Source organism: Trachinotus anak, unplaced genomic scaffold (assembly GCF_046630095.1).
Source record: "Trachinotus anak isolate AG129_WGS33_773 ecotype Australia unplaced genomic scaffold, CSIRO_AGI_Tana_v1 ptg000011l, whole genome shotgun sequence".
Classification (NCBI taxonomy): Eukaryota; Metazoa; Chordata; class Actinopteri; order Carangiformes; family Carangidae; genus Trachinotus; species Trachinotus anak.
In genome coordinates this window covers 23497807-23513315 of record NW_027273862.1, presented here as the reverse complement: position 1 = coordinate 23513315, position 15509 = coordinate 23497807, and the positions used below count along the sequence as shown (strand labels likewise).

General features: G+C 39.7%; 1 protein-coding gene across 1 annotated transcript in view; it reads right to left on the bottom strand.

The window, feature by feature from the left end:
• Window positions 1-740: 740 nt before the first annotated feature.
• LOC139627923 (mothers against decapentaplegic homolog 3) overlaps window positions 741-15509 on the bottom strand; it is a 28483-nt gene continuing 13714 nt past the window's right edge. The window contains exons 2-8 of the mRNA XM_071489123.1: window positions 8927-9120; window positions 8358-8492; window positions 6995-7120; window positions 5876-6088; window positions 5604-5741; window positions 4287-4431; window positions 741-2017 (exon numbers count right to left, since the gene is read on the bottom strand). Of these exons, the coding sequence (XP_071345224.1) occupies window positions 1894-2017; window positions 4287-4431; window positions 5604-5741; window positions 5876-6088; window positions 6995-7120; window positions 8358-8492; window positions 8927-9120 (1075 nt within the window). The 3' untranslated portion in view covers window positions 741-1893. The remainder of the gene's footprint in view (window positions 2018-4286; window positions 4432-5603; window positions 5742-5875; window positions 6089-6994; window positions 7121-8357; window positions 8493-8926; window positions 9121-15509) is intronic.

Below are 15509 nucleotides of genomic sequence, written 5' to 3'. Positions count from 1 at the left end.
TGTCTAGTGTTATGGAACCAGAAGGAAATTGATCCACTTCCACCACAGTGGGTGGCTGACAGGAAATGGGACCAATACTAAGACTATGCTTTTCTATTTCAACAATAGCTTTTCCCAACTTACACATTTTTTTTTTTTTTTTTTTTTTTTTTTGCATTTTAAGCTTAAATTTTGTTCTCCTGCTTCCAAAACCATCAACATTATAAAGGTTAATGGTCAGAAAATAACACAGTTATGTACCACATGTACATAGAGCTAAAAAATAGGGACATCAGATTATGAGGAGCTACTGTTATTTACATGCCTCGATCTAAACATTTCCCTTTGTAAAAAGCTGTGCTTTGCACTGAAACTGCCTCATCTTCACAGGTAGAAAAATACAAGGTACAATTCTCAGACCTGCCAGCAGTGTTTTCTGTCATGGGATGCAAAAACACTTAAAAGAGGACAAAGTCATCAAGTTATCACCTCATTGTCCTACAAAAATAATTGGTAGCAAAATAGACTTTAAAGCCTGAAGAGTCATGCATCTGTTATTTTCACTGGTTTCTGTACATAATTCAGCTGTTTTGCTTTTACGGTCCTGAGTGTGCAAAAAGTCAATATTACTGATGGTTAAAAATAAGACCAATGTCATGGACTGCTGAGAGAGAAAATTAAAAAAGCAAAAGCATCTTCCTGCTCTCTTGAAAGCTTTCGGCAGAGAACTCCTATCATACACAAGCACTCCAACTCCATTTTGCATGTTCAATTTGTAATTTAACTGAAAGTTTGCAGAATAGTACAGTATGTACGATGTTTTCAAGTTCTGTGTAAATGCCTGTTATGCACTACTTGCTACACAATACAATGCTGCAAATATATTTTGCAAATTGGCAAAGCTTCCTGAAATTAATGCAGGCTATATTTCACATAGCCCCCTGACAAGCACTAACTAGCATTAACATTTTACAAAAGTGCATCATCCTCCTGTCAACGTTTGATGAATACCGCTGTCTTTATGCTCTCACATATGGGTTTAAAGAGTTGTAACTCCTGTCCACTCTAATGTATCCTGACGTGTCAGACTGCTTCGTCAGACTAATTTGGCCAAATCAGTGAATGGTTTACTAACACAGGGGGAAAATGTTGAATTTTAAATTTGACAGATTTCTTGCTTTGTCATTTGTTTCTGCCTGAAAGTCAAAGGTGTAGTTAGACATCTTGTTATTTGCCTTATTGGAGTAACACAGGCCACATAAAATGACAGTATGAAAACCTAAGCAAATATTTGAACAGGCTACAGTATAATCCTTCACACAGTGTTTACCATTTCCATTAGTCCATTATCTTCATAACCTATCAAATGCCCAAATACAGAAATAACGTCAAGTGAAATGCAGTCAACATGATCTTACACATGCTTTACAAAATTGGTATTAATGCTTAAAAAAAGGTAAATTCATTTTTAAATCCATGTTTTACTTTAACGTCTGTATAAAAAAATGTAAAAATCATGAAAATGAAATTTCAACAAAAGCACAAGGAGAGTAAGAATCTCTTCATTCAAAAAAAGAAAAACAACTCTCCTCCCATTGCCTCTGCCTTTCTGGCACATAGACACCAAAGAAAAAAATTGCTGTCAAAATAATTCTGGACAAAATGTGGAGATCATACTAACACGGTACTGCTTTAATGCACTTGTCCCCTTTTGCCACAAACAACATGTATATAAAAAGTGCTACTGACAGCTGGTGGGGAGGAAGGACTAAATTACAGATTGAGGATTGGCTGAATGAGGGGGGCTCATCATCTTTCTGTACTTGTGTAGCCATTCTTGTCTGCATGAAGTCTGTGTTTTTAGTCACTGACAGGAGACGTGGTGTGCAGGACGTGGGTGGCTGAAGGGGTTCCCTAAGAGACGCTGGAGCAGCGGATGCTGGGGGAGCCCATTTGTGTGAGCACCTTGTCGAGCCACTGCAGGGGGCCGTTCAGGTGTAGCTCGATCCAGCAGGGGGTGCTGGTCACCGTCTGTCTCCTGGGAGAGACAGATGGAGAAACAGATATTAAGTACATAGAGAGAGCTGCGGAGAGGACAGGAACAGGGTGACTAAACTTACAAAGTCAAGTTTCAACAAAGTCAAACTACTCTACTCATTTTAGACACAAGACAAGGCAGACGCAGGAGGCTGGAAACAAAACAACAACGCACAAAAAAAGTGGATGAATGCAGATTTCTGAGTTACACTTGAACAGGACAGAATTTAAGAAGTTTAAGTTTAATGTCAAATAATCCTACTCTGTACAGTGAACTGAAAGAGCAACTCTCTCATGTCTATTTTATATGGGTTCATCTTATCAATACCTCATCTGCATGTCGATGAGTTTAATTCAATCTAATGACAAGAGCCAAAAGTTGCTAGCCTCAGTGTCCTTTTAGAGTTCAAGTACTGCTTTTATAGGTGTCATACTGCAACTGAAAATAAGACTTTTTGTTTCATCAACATTTCTTACTTTTGTCTTTAAACCTGTGAGAAAACCTCCACCTGCATGCTCTTGCAAATGGTTTTAAGCAACTTTTGTGTAATTTATTTTCCTTCGTTCTCTTGATTTTTGAAAAAGAAAAACTTAAGATGCACTACAAAAAATGAAACTTCAGAGATTAAACCTTATGATCTCCACATCCTTTGGCTCTTCCCTGATTCCCCACAGACTTTATACAAAAACTTACTGCTTTTCACAAAGAGGAGAGGAGAGGAGAGGATGTTTGAAGTAATAGCATGTATGGGTGTTAGTGGAGTTAAGTGACAGCTCTTAAAACAAGAAGGGTCAGATTGCCAAAAACATTCTGGTTACAGTGGCCTCACCCCGTGATAACCCTGTCATTTTTGTCTCTGTGCTCTGCCACCGACTCCTTTGTGTTGTTTTTTTTCTGGCAAATCATGTTTGACATCAGAGAGTTTTGTGGACTTAACGCAGCAGAAGTTTTAAGGGAAAAGAAGGATGTTTGTGAAACGGAACATTACATTTGTTTTAAGGCAGACTGAAAGAGCTAAGTAAATAAAACAACTAGTCGATGCTATTTCAGTGCCAATCTCAGTCAACACCAACGACAACAGAAGGTAAAATGTGTCCTGTATATTGTAATACATCTAATTCCTGCATTGGTCAGTCAGATGATCAGAGACACTCACCAGCTGCATGATTTCCCTCTGGTTTACATGGCTTGTTTCATAAAATAGATTTGGCACAACAATTATAGTTTTTGCAACATCTTTCATTCATCTTTACATTTGTCTGTTTTTATAAATTAAACCAGAACTACCACCTCGTGGCTGTATATCTCTGGCAACCATGGCAATCCAGACTGACATAATATAAACGGATTTAATAAAATGCATTAAGTGTATTTTGTCATAATTAGCATATACGTTCTTGTGTTATGACCAAAAACATGTTTTGTGAGGTCACAGTGACTTTGACCAAAATCGAATCAGTTCATCACTGAGTCCGGTGAATGTTTGCAATGCAAACTAAAATAAATTCCCACAAAGTGCGACTGAGATACTGTGTTGACGAGAATGGGACTGAGGAATGGGGGGACAACCTGAAAACATAATGCCTCCGGCCACAGCTCTTACTGACACTGAGACATAAAAACAACCAGCAGTCAGCAAGGAGACAGACAGAGAAAATGAGGTGTGGGTGGGGGAAGAGAAGAAGAAAGGCTTGGCTGGTCCAGTAACCTGAATCCTGTTTTTATTGTATCTACATGTCAGCATTTGGTCTGGACAGGACTGGTGATCAGTCGCCCAGAGCACAAAGGTTTCCTCCCTGTGCAGAGCCAACTTTCATCCAATCATCTGCTCCCCTTTATTCCGTCTCCTCCTCTCTTACTATCAGTGAGTCAGACTGTGTGGAAAACAGGGAGGGGACGGAAGAGGGAAAGTCTGACATCTCTTTTTGACACAGCACATGTGTGTTTGTTTAAAAATAGTCTGGTCCGCCAACTGGTGCCTGTTTCTATTGATGAGGGCTCAGCAGCGTCATACACCGGATTCACCAGTGTGTGAGCAGATGCCTGAGAGCGGGGGCTGCTGGATTCTGGGATATGATTCACAGTCTGTTTGTTTCTATTGTCTGTGTTTACATATGGGCTTGCTAAGGACTTTATCTGTGCAAAGCAATTTGGTTGCGGGTTTTATCTTCTCTTAGGCAGTTCAGCTCTGCAGTGGTTGAGGTTTACCGTTATGGAAATGAGTGAGTGGTTGTCGTTAACCCAAAGCAGATCTGCCACTGCAGTTTACCTGTACTCTGCTCCCCAGCCCTTGACAAAGCTCATGCGGATGGTGCACATCCTGGTGAGTTGGTACACAGCCTCAAACCCCTGGTTGACGGACTGGGCCAGCAGGGCGGCAAACTCTTGGTTGTTGAAGATCTTCAGGTTACATCCTGGGGGAAACAACAAACCAGGACAGATGCATTAGACAAAGACACGCTAGTGTAGTAGTAAGAGTTTCTTGCCCCTCATTGCTTATTTAGAGTGATCAAACATTGTAAGGTCTGCTTATTCAATGTTTTATACTTTAATAAACTGATTCTATTTTCTTTAAGCATGGGTCATACCTATTGTGAGAAATTTAATACAACGATCCTAATCGGGCAAACGAGATTGACGTGATTGAATTTAATTTCTTGTGAAGCTTTTACATAAACGCAATCAATCAATCCTTCAATTCAGATTTCCAAGGTCTGATCTAATAATATTGCGGGGAGTTTGTGTAAAAGTGAGTCGGGCACTTATCCAGACATGAAACCAACATGTAAAAGTGCCATCGCATTTATGTAAAGAGGTGCATTTCTGAAAGGTGTTAGTGACTAAGACAACATGTGTACACCTGTGTTAACATTTGGCTTCTGACAACAAACCCATTAAAACTTTTCGATGTGTTGTGTTCAGGGAAAACACTTCAAATCATGTAGTTAAAGTAAACAGACTCCAGTGAACAGGACGAGCTTTATTTTTTAACCAGACTACACTTTAGCTAATGACGACATCCCTGGACTGGTGATGAGGGTACGTGATGGTATAGATGTGGCCTCTGTTGTTCACAGTTGCGATGACACAGCCACAGTAAACCTTTTTTCAATAATCCATTTTAAATGTACTTCACTTAGATGAATCACAGCTTGGCTCACTAACAAGGTCCTCCAATGTTGTCAGTTTTGCCATAGACATTGAAAGTGCTCAAACCAGAGGATTTTGGCAGCAGAAAGTCATCACTACTCTATAATATAGGAATCTGAAAAACTAATTTGCTTTTGTATATGTTGGCCTCAACCTTTGAGGTAAATGGACATTTATAAACCACTTCATCATTAACAGACATATGGACAGAAGCAGCTGGGGATCAAACTGCCAACCTTGTGATTAGTGGACCACCCCCTCCACCTCCTGAACCACAGCTACGCTCCATTTCCAGTTTTGCATTTTGATTTTTCTTCTCCCCACCAACTTTCCTCACTCTTCAATCTCTCCATGTGCCTCACTCTCCGTTCTCTCCTCTCGCCACATCTGTACGTCCCCAACTTTCTCTCTCTGTCTCTGTCACCTTGACACACACCTGGAGGGATCTTGCAGACTGTGGCAGGGTGCCAGCCGTAGCGCTGGTTACAGTTGGGGCTCTGGACAAAGATAGCGCTGTCGCTGAGACACTCGGCAAACACTTCTCCTCCGATGTAATACAGCCGCACACCACGGCCTTGAAGGAAACAGAAACAGAACAACAAACTCCTCAGATAAAGCTCATGTCACAATGAAGCCATGAGCAGTAATTACACATGCGACATCTTATTTAGTACTGGCACTATGAGATGATAAATGATTATTATCTACCAATATGTCTGCGTGTTAACTCCACAGATGCATTGCGGTTGACGTTGGACAACAGGCCCAGGCAGAAACGCTCTGAGTTGGAGGGGTCCGTGAAGCCGTCCACTGTCAGCGAGGGCTGTGAGGCGTGGAAGGTCTCTCCTACTCGCTGGTTCAGCTCATAGTATGAAATAGAGCACCAGAAGGCCGGCTCACAGTATGTCACTGGCTGAAGGTCTGACACAGAGAGACAGAGAAAGATACAGTTAGTTTTCATCAAACCAAAATCAAAAGTAGAAACAAGGAATGGAGTACATTACTGCAGCTACGAGGGGGCTGTGAATAGACTGAAAAGTGCAGATCAATCAGAAAACCAATGTTTGGAATAATACAGGTGGAAAGAAACAGAGACAGAATAAGAAGTGGGTGCAAATCAGAGAAATAATGGCCAGAAAGCAGAATAAATGGTAGAGAGGCAAAATGGGCGCAATGTGTGGAGAAAAGGGGCTGAGGTGGACGTAGAGGGGGAAGAAAAACACCACCAAAGAAAACATTAGGCTGAGCTTGCGTCACAAAATGTCAAACCCATACACCGTTTCCCAGAAGCTTTTACCAGACAAAATGTGGAAAGTCAGCCCTCACTGATGGGACACTGGAGCCAGAATGGTCAAATTACAGGCTTATCCATGATAGTTTTCAGTAACTTCAACTGGTTCTGGTAATTTGCGCTTTTTCCCCTCAACATGACCACTCTCTAACAACTTCAACATTTTGTCCTTGGCTTTGAAGTCCAGAACAGAGCTGGACGACACTGCCAAATGAAACTGGTGTGATTTTGTTATTTCACCAGTTGCCTTCCAGCCAAGCCCCCTGGCGTTTTTCCATCCTGATAGAATAAACGTAGGATATTGTCGTTGATGTTAGTGTCGGCTGGATGGTGTCTTGGCCTGTTCAGCAGCTCACATGGTGCAGGGAAGACAAAGGCTTCTTTCATCATCTGGTTTCCTCTTACAAAAATGGAGTTAAATCAAACAGAGAATTCCCACTGGGGAGATACAGTATTGAATCATTTGTCTGTATGTGAACGCAGACAGACAGAAAAGTACACAAACACACACTTGCACATGCAGACACAGTCCTTACCTAAATTGCTGTGTGTGGGTGAAACGGGGTTAGGTGACAGGTTTGGGGAGCTTGTGTCCATGCTGTGGGTCATCTGGTGATCGCTGGTCTCTCCATCCTCACTGAGGTAGCCTGGTGGTGGCGTTTCTGAGACGCACAAAAATACATCCAACACAAAGACACACACACACACACACAGACAACATCTCATTAGGTTTGTGGCGAGGATCCCTAAGATAGATCTGGTGGGAATGCAACACAGGAAGACAAAAAAGAAAAGAATAAACACGGGCAATCTACAAAGAATTACATTACATAAAATTTTGTTTTTCTCACTTGTTCACCCGCTTGTTCTCTGTGTCCCTGGTAACTTGGTCTTTTTTTAAACTAGTCTGACATTAAATCAAATTCTCTTCCTTAAATATGTGGCCACATTTCATTAAAAAAACTAATTTGCAGTGGTGAGAAGTTCAGTATCTTTTCTCGAGTGCTGGACTAAAATACAATTCTGAGGTACTTTTGCTTTTATTTCCATTGTCTGCTACTTGATACTTTCGTGTCCCTGAAGTTTGTCAATTCTACTCCACAACATTTCAGAAGGAAATACTATACTTTTTACTGAACTACATTTATTTGATAACTTTAGTTACTAGTTACTTTGCAGTTCAAATTATTAATACTAAATATGATAAACAAATAAATATACTATTGTATGTATTGTATGTACTACAATATTCAAGTACCTGGCAGTATACAAAATAAAAAAAATAGTATCAGCTGCAACATTAAAGTTGTGCATATATTCCTGAATCAATATTTATAATATAATAATATAATAACTATTATTCTTAAATGGGTCATTCTGCACAATGAGCATTTTTACTTTTGGAACTTTAAATATATTTTGATGCTAATACTTTTGTACTTTTACTCAAGTAAAATTCTGATAGTAGGTCTTTTACTACAACCAAAAATGTATCTGTGGCTGTGTCGGTCTGAAAGGTGTACGAGGCCCTAAAAAAAAACCCACTGTGCAGCAACAATGACGTTATCTGAAGAAAATGTTGACAACAGAGGCTTACCAGTCCACAACTTATGAACTAAAGAGCAGGTCAACTAAGAGGAGCCAAACTCAAATGTCCCAACTTTCTAAATAGCTACTGGTCCAGAAGCTCTACTTGTCTGTTATTGTCTGTTTAGCCATTTATTCTGAGTGAATAAATGGCTAAACAGAAAAGATGCGTTGCCTGATCCATTTCCAACAGCTTGACACTGGGATGCTGTGGATAATCAGACTTGGTATTGAAGATTCTCATACAAGTCTTGCTGTTGAAGGGATATCTCAGACTTTTAGTATGAATCCTGCAAGGAGGCATGCTGATACCTGGTATATAGTTGCTCTGGGGCTCAATTCCAGCAGGGAAGTTGGTGTTTTCGGGGATTGAATGGCTGTAGTCGTCCAGTGGAGGGAACTCACTGGGGATTTCTGTGTGTCTGGGCACCAGCACTGGTGGGAGTACTGTATAGCAGACATATAAACAGACACACACGCACAACAAGTCGCTCCTTAGAACATAGCAATGGTGATTGGTTTTATGCCTTGTTGAAATAAATATAAATAATTTTATAATGCAGCATAATTTAACTACAAAACAATAAAACTATGCAATAAAACAATAAAATTCTGCAAAAATATGTCCAATAAATAACAGGAAAAAAACTGGATAGAGCCTGTAGATAAAAACAAGACTATAAAAGTGTGCCTTGGCAAAAAAGAAGATTGTTCCACAGAAAATGACCCTGAAGCAATGTGAAATAAAGTGAAATAAATTTGGACAAACTGTTAAACTTCATCCTTTAAATTCTTGGAAAAAGTTGTTTTTTTTGTTTAAAAATGTTGGGAACCATGATAATGTCTCCAGAAGAGCTTAAGAAGCTCCAAGCTCGTCATACCTGGTGTCTCTACTCTCTGGTAGTGGTACGGGTTGACACACACTTCATCCTTCTTTGTGTGGAAGGCGTACTCGCACAGCTCCACCGCCCGCAGCTCATGGTGGGACTGCAGGTCGGGCCAGCGCCACAGACGGCAGTAGATGACGTGGGGCAGACCTTTTCTGTGGGAAACCTGCAGACGGCCATCCAGAGACCTGAAGACAGCAGGAGAGAAAGACATTTTTTTAAAAAATACTGGTTATTTCAATGCATTTTCAGCTGAGAGCTAAATAAAATGTTTATTTTTGGATATCTTGGTAATTTCTTGGCCTCCTATGTGTAACATGTTGTGATACATTAGACTATTTCCTTGAAAGTTTTCACCTGAAACACTGACTTGATGATATTTGGAATATTAGACTATTTACTTCATATTTACTTAATGGTATTTAAATCTGTTGCTCCCAAGGCTTTACTTAATAAATGTATGATTTCCTTTAATGTTTTGGCAGTGTTACCAGCTTGGATTTGGACCGGTGGAGTTTTTCTTTTTTTTAAACTAAGAGTCACTGATTGTATATTGTCCACCTACTTTTTTACAAAGATTTTTAATTCAGTCTTCATATTAGAATCCACAGTTTTGTCCTCATACATATCAAACACTCTGTGTGGTGTTTACTGCTGTTGCTAAGTCTGGGCTCTGACACTACCTCCTACTGATGAGAGTCCCAGCTGTGTGTGCACAGGTTATGAGGTGATGTCTAATAATAAACAACTGGCATGAGATTACAGTATGTATAACAGGAATTTCATTGTGTTGCATAACACCTGCAGTCATCTGGTGTACAATAGTGTTGGCAGGATGATGATTTAGGCCTTCAGATATTCATAAGATGTAGTTTGATGCTGCAGATTGACATAATGAGGTTGTAGCCTGTAATCTCTGAGCACAATGACCCATGCAAGAAAAAATAAAAAACATCTTATGCAAGAGGCAATGACCACATATGTCCCTTCTGTCTCTCTCTCACCCACTCACTAACACACAAATACAGAGTAAGGGTCAAAGGCTTAAGCTAAAGCCCTTTAGAGGGACAAATATCTGTCCCCAAATAAAAACAAGGCTGTGTTCTCTGTGTAACTACTGAAAGCTCAGTGGTGCCTCATCTGGGTCAACCATTATACATCCGGCAAGTGAAGAATGGTGTTTAAATTTTTCATGGCAAAAGCTTTCATTCACTGCCTCTGTGCTTTAAAAGGGTCTGGAGAGAGAGAGTGTGTGTGTGTGTGTGTGTGTGTGTGTGTGTGTGTGTGTGTGTGTGTGTGTGTGTGTGTGTGTGTGTGTGTGTGTGTGTGTGTGTGTGCGTGTGTGCGTGTGTGTGAGACTTGGGGTGGGGGGTTGGTGTGTTGAATTTTTCAAATGGTGTCTGAGTATGTCATGTGCACACAAGCGTAGAGCTGAAGAAGCACACTGTCACTGGAGGAAAGCTGGTGAAGCTTGGGATCTAAAAAACACATCCCTAAAGACTGTGAGTGAGAACTGGTGTGTTAATGCCCGACTGATTCTCGCCACAAATCGAATAACCTTTAAGTCTAATGAGGGACCAAAGTCAGTATAATCCAGAAGACCTGTCCTGCACCCTACAAACCTTATACTGTATAAACTTTATACAGGTAAGGTAGTGCAAGGTTAAGGGGGAAGCCATGTTTTAGGTATCTAATGGCTGAAAAGCTGAAATTAGGTTGCCACATTTTTCACAGTTTGTAAAAAAGCTGTCAATTTGCAATCTAGTGGTTAATCAATAACACATAAAACTGCGGGTTTTCTTCATGAATCTCACAATAAAAACAGAAACGGCATCTTGCTCATTGTACAACCAGTTATGTTACGTGATAGGCTGCATGGTACTATCTCTGTCGAAGCTTGTTCTTGTTTTCCGGAGTGAGCCATAGCAGCATCACAGAGGTTATCACTGCTGACACATCAAAAAGGGAAGTGAGCAGTATAACAACAGTAATAATAGTAATCTTAATAAAATCTATTATATCATGGCTAAGAACAAAACAACGTCATATGGTAACACAAGCAACACAAACATGTGTGAGATCAAAGAACTCCAAGATTCAAGGCTCTTAGATCAAGGACAAAAAACAGTACTTGGCCCACTGCTCAGCTTTTGATGTTAGAGTGGGAAATTTAGCTGCTTCCACAAGTACAATCTGGATACTTACACAGAGTAGACAAATAAACTGGAACACTATTTTGCAATCAAGTATTAAACTCTACAACACCCTTGCAGACATTTGTAATGTTGTATTATAGCTTGTTCTGCTGTTAAGCTTTAAATATTTTGTAAAATGTCTTATGGTTAGTTCCTTGTGATACTTGTGATCACATTCCTCTTTTCTACTGCAGTTTTCCTGTGTTTGAAATATATCAAGTCACGATGTATTGAGGCCTTTCCTTCAACACGTTGCATAACTTTACAGTGTTTTTAACTGATGCAGCAGCCATTCATGGCTTTTCATGGTGCCTAAGTAAGTTGCCTCAAAAGTCACTTAAAAATGTTGTCACACTTCTATTAAAACTAAGTGGTTTTACAAGGTTTGGACAAAATAAAAGCAACATAAAAACCTTGAGTGGCTTTGAAACAACTAAATCACAGTTACAAAGGCAGCTGAAAAAGTGAATCATAGGAAATTGTCCAAAGTCATGATGCCACGAGGGAAACACATGAAAAATGCATTTGCAAAGAGGAACAGTGATCACATGTAGACACTCACAACACTGACTGAGGGAAACAAGAGTAATTAGAGAAGGAACTGTGCAAGTTGGAACAATACCTCTCTGACATTATCCACAAAAAATCTGCATTAAAAGATTCAAAGAAGCAGCATTTAACACGGAATTATTGTGGTTGTACTGTAAGGTGTTCACTCAGTCCTTTGGAGCAGAAAAAGTAAGACAGACAGGGCTGATCTGATGTCAGTGGTATGTGTGTTAGGTCCTTGCTGCTGAGTGGGTGTTTGGTGGGCTAGACTCTGTGTAGGCTGAGACAGACATGCACAAACTCCAGTGGCATTACTGGCTAGTTGGTGTCCTACTTAACGTCCTTGTCTTTGCAAAGCCCCACTTTATTTATACTTTTATTTATTTAAGTCTTGTAATTTGTCCCTGGGCTTAAAGGTTTACTTGTAAATAAACAAAATATATCTTTACATTCAGTGTTTCAGTGGGATAAACAGATTGTGTATATCTCTGAGGTCTAACAAACAAACATGTTCCTTACAAAACATTTAAAAAAGACAATTTGGTAAATATTTTAAATTGTGAATTAGGGCCGTAACGAATAACCTGCCATTTATTAGTTCAATTAATAGGACTGATTGGTCCATGAAATATCATTACATTGCAAAAATCAATGGTTCAAAGCCAAAAGGTATTCAATTTACTATGAAGTCAAACAAGAAGAAGGAACAACAATGAAAGTTCGATGTAAAATAGTATGATACTTTAATTAATCTAATGGGTAACATATGAAGTGTAAAAATGGCTCCACATTGACAAACTACAACATTAAAAATGCTCTTACATGTATTTGTTAGTGATAAAAAGCAGAATAATTACCATAATAATATATCACTATGAAAGAAGTGGTTTCCCACAATTTATTTTAATACTTGTATTTTACTGTTGATACTTTTAACTTCTGAAGTTCAGGATTTCAAGTATTTTTAGACTACAATATTTATACTTTTACTTAAGTAAAGGATCTGAATACTTCCTTCATCACTGCTCTTTATCTACAGATAAAAAAAAAAGAAAAAAAAAAGAGCAACAGTCAAAACACTGTGTTTATGAAACACATGGACAGGTCTAGACACATACTATACCCTTCTCAATCTGAGTGACTCACTTTATTGAGAGATTTATGACGGCATGTTGAATGAGACTTTGATGAGAAACACCTCTGTGACAGTAAAAACCACTCCTGCACCACCACCAAGCCTCGGCCTGTTGTTTAGAGGAAGAGCCAGTAGCACTGTCTAAACATCCAACCTCAGATCCTGCAAAACACTTTAAAATGATTTGAAGCTCAGAGTCCTTCAGCTATGTAACAGGGGGAGACAGAGGGGGGAGAACTATGACCCCAAATTCCCTGGGCTCCTCTGAGTGTGTGTGTGTGTGTGTGTGTTCCAGACTGAAGATTTGAGGGACATGGGTGGGATCTGAAGGCTTCCAAGAATCCAAGAATTCAGGCCAGCAGTTTTCAACCTTCAGCTGCTCCCTAAGGCACCAGAAACTGTCAACACAGACTGATTTATTTACAGACAAAGTCACAACTCGCACTGAAAAATTAAATGAATACCACTGATGAAGGAATAACTTGTTTGCTTAAAATACATATTTTTTAGCAAAACTCACTTTTGTTTAAAAGTGTTTTTCTGTTTGCATCAAATTTGCCTTCCAAAAAAAGTAAACAGTACCACATCGACACCTGGAAATTAATAGTTTAAGGCCAACTTCAGCATCTGTCACTAGATAATTGCATGTTCAGACTATTCAGTTATGTAATGGTGTAAATGTTGCAACTAACCATTATTTTCTCGATTTCTCAGTTTTGTCTGTAAAATGTCAAGTGTGCCGAACCCAGGTGTCAGATACTCAGCTTACAGTGATATTAATCAGAAAAAACTGAGTAAATTCTCCCACAGTGAAACTGGTACCAGCAAATCCTGGGGGCGTTCTGGCTGGAAAAGTGACTTCACCGTAGATTACCAAAACTGCTGTTGATTCATTTTCAGCCTTTCAGCTAACTGATTAATAGAGTAAATGTTTCTGCACATTATTTCTCACAGAACTTCAACCTGAATTTAAATGCTATTTTTATTCCAGTTTTATACTTAAATTTGCCTTGTTCTGGTAAGGGATGCATCCCAATAATTTGGACCTGTGTTAAAAAAATCTTACTTTTAAGTTAATAAAAAATGTATTTTTGGCCGGACCCGACACTGAGGCTAGCCTGACAAATGCAAATATCAATGACTTACTGACTGATGAAGTTAGACAAATGGTCAGCCAGATGCCGCGTGACTCAGTGATAAGGACGCACCATCGGTCGCCCGGCCGAGTGTTGGAGTTTCCCCCTTGGCCATTGCGCTTTCAAAATGAACTGACAGGAACAGTTACGATTAGGTCATCACGGGGCATTTACAGGCAGAGTTGCCAACTTAGCACCTTTGAGCTTTAGGCTTTCAGTCACTATTTCAAACTTATTCCATTGTCTGACAACAGAAACAGGAAAATATGTAAATGACAATAGGTTTATTGGGAATTCAGCTGTATTAAAGTACTGTATATGTGAACAATGAGAGTAGGAGAGAAGCAAACAAATAAAGGGCTGAAACTGGCTGACATTAGCCAAAGTACAAATACCATGTAATGATGTCATGAAGATGCTTATTAGTGTGTTGTATCAGCTCGTGACATTTTGCGTCTTTTGGAGCAGGCCTCAGCTACCTCCTGTTGACAGTAGCTGCTTACAGCGGTTCCACAACAGTTTTCAACTACTTCCTCAATTTGGCACATTGACCACACACAGCTAGGTTTTGGCCTAGTCTCGTTAGGCTTTAAACATAACAGGGAATTGTAATCAAAAAGAAAAGCTTAGTACTAGGGTTGCACCTAATGATTATTTTTATCATTGATGAGTCTTCCATATTTATTTTCTTATATAATCAGTGTCCAGTGTATAAAATGTCAGAAAACTGCTTGTTTTTGACAACCAAAAGTCTAAAACCCAAAGTATTAAAGTTACTGTACAAATAATAGCAGCAAATGCTCACATTTGAATGGTTATAACGGCTTTGGCATTCTTGCTTGGAAAATTGCTCAACTAATCAAGACCAAATGAAAACCCAAACATTCCACTTGATTCTACATCTTAAGGTCATCTTGATTCCATTTCTGAATGAGAACAAGAGACAAAGCGCTGATGTTTCTCTGTCAAGAGACAGTCAGAGTGAAATTGATGTCCAAAAATGAAAGGGACAAATTAGTATAGATTTTTTTTTTTGGCCAAAGGGGAAATTGTGTTGACATCATTGTGTGCCATGACCTGAGGCAGAGGCTGAACCTGACTTTAACGCACAGCGTGTCTGTTTTTGTCAGGAGTAGTGAGTGCAATCTGTGCACCCAACACCCACACACCCACCCACACCCACCCACACCCACACACACCCACACACACCCACACACACCCACACACACACACACACACACACACACACACACAAAAGCAATGGTGAGATAAAATAATTATGCTTGCAATGGATTCACACGTTTAGTAATCAGCTGTAAAGAGGCTGTTTGAGAATGAAAGTGACAAGGATATGGCAATGAGTGTGACTGCAAAGGGGAGTAGATACACAAATTGTAGATATGTGTGCATGTGTATTTGGCTGACTCATAAAACAGACTGAGACTGAGCAGATTGAGCTTCCCTGAGCTGGGGAGAAGGGGGGTAGTGGGGGGGCCAAAACAAATACTCTGAGGCATGCCCAGTTACGCTCAGAGACACAAACATATACACTGTGTGTGTGT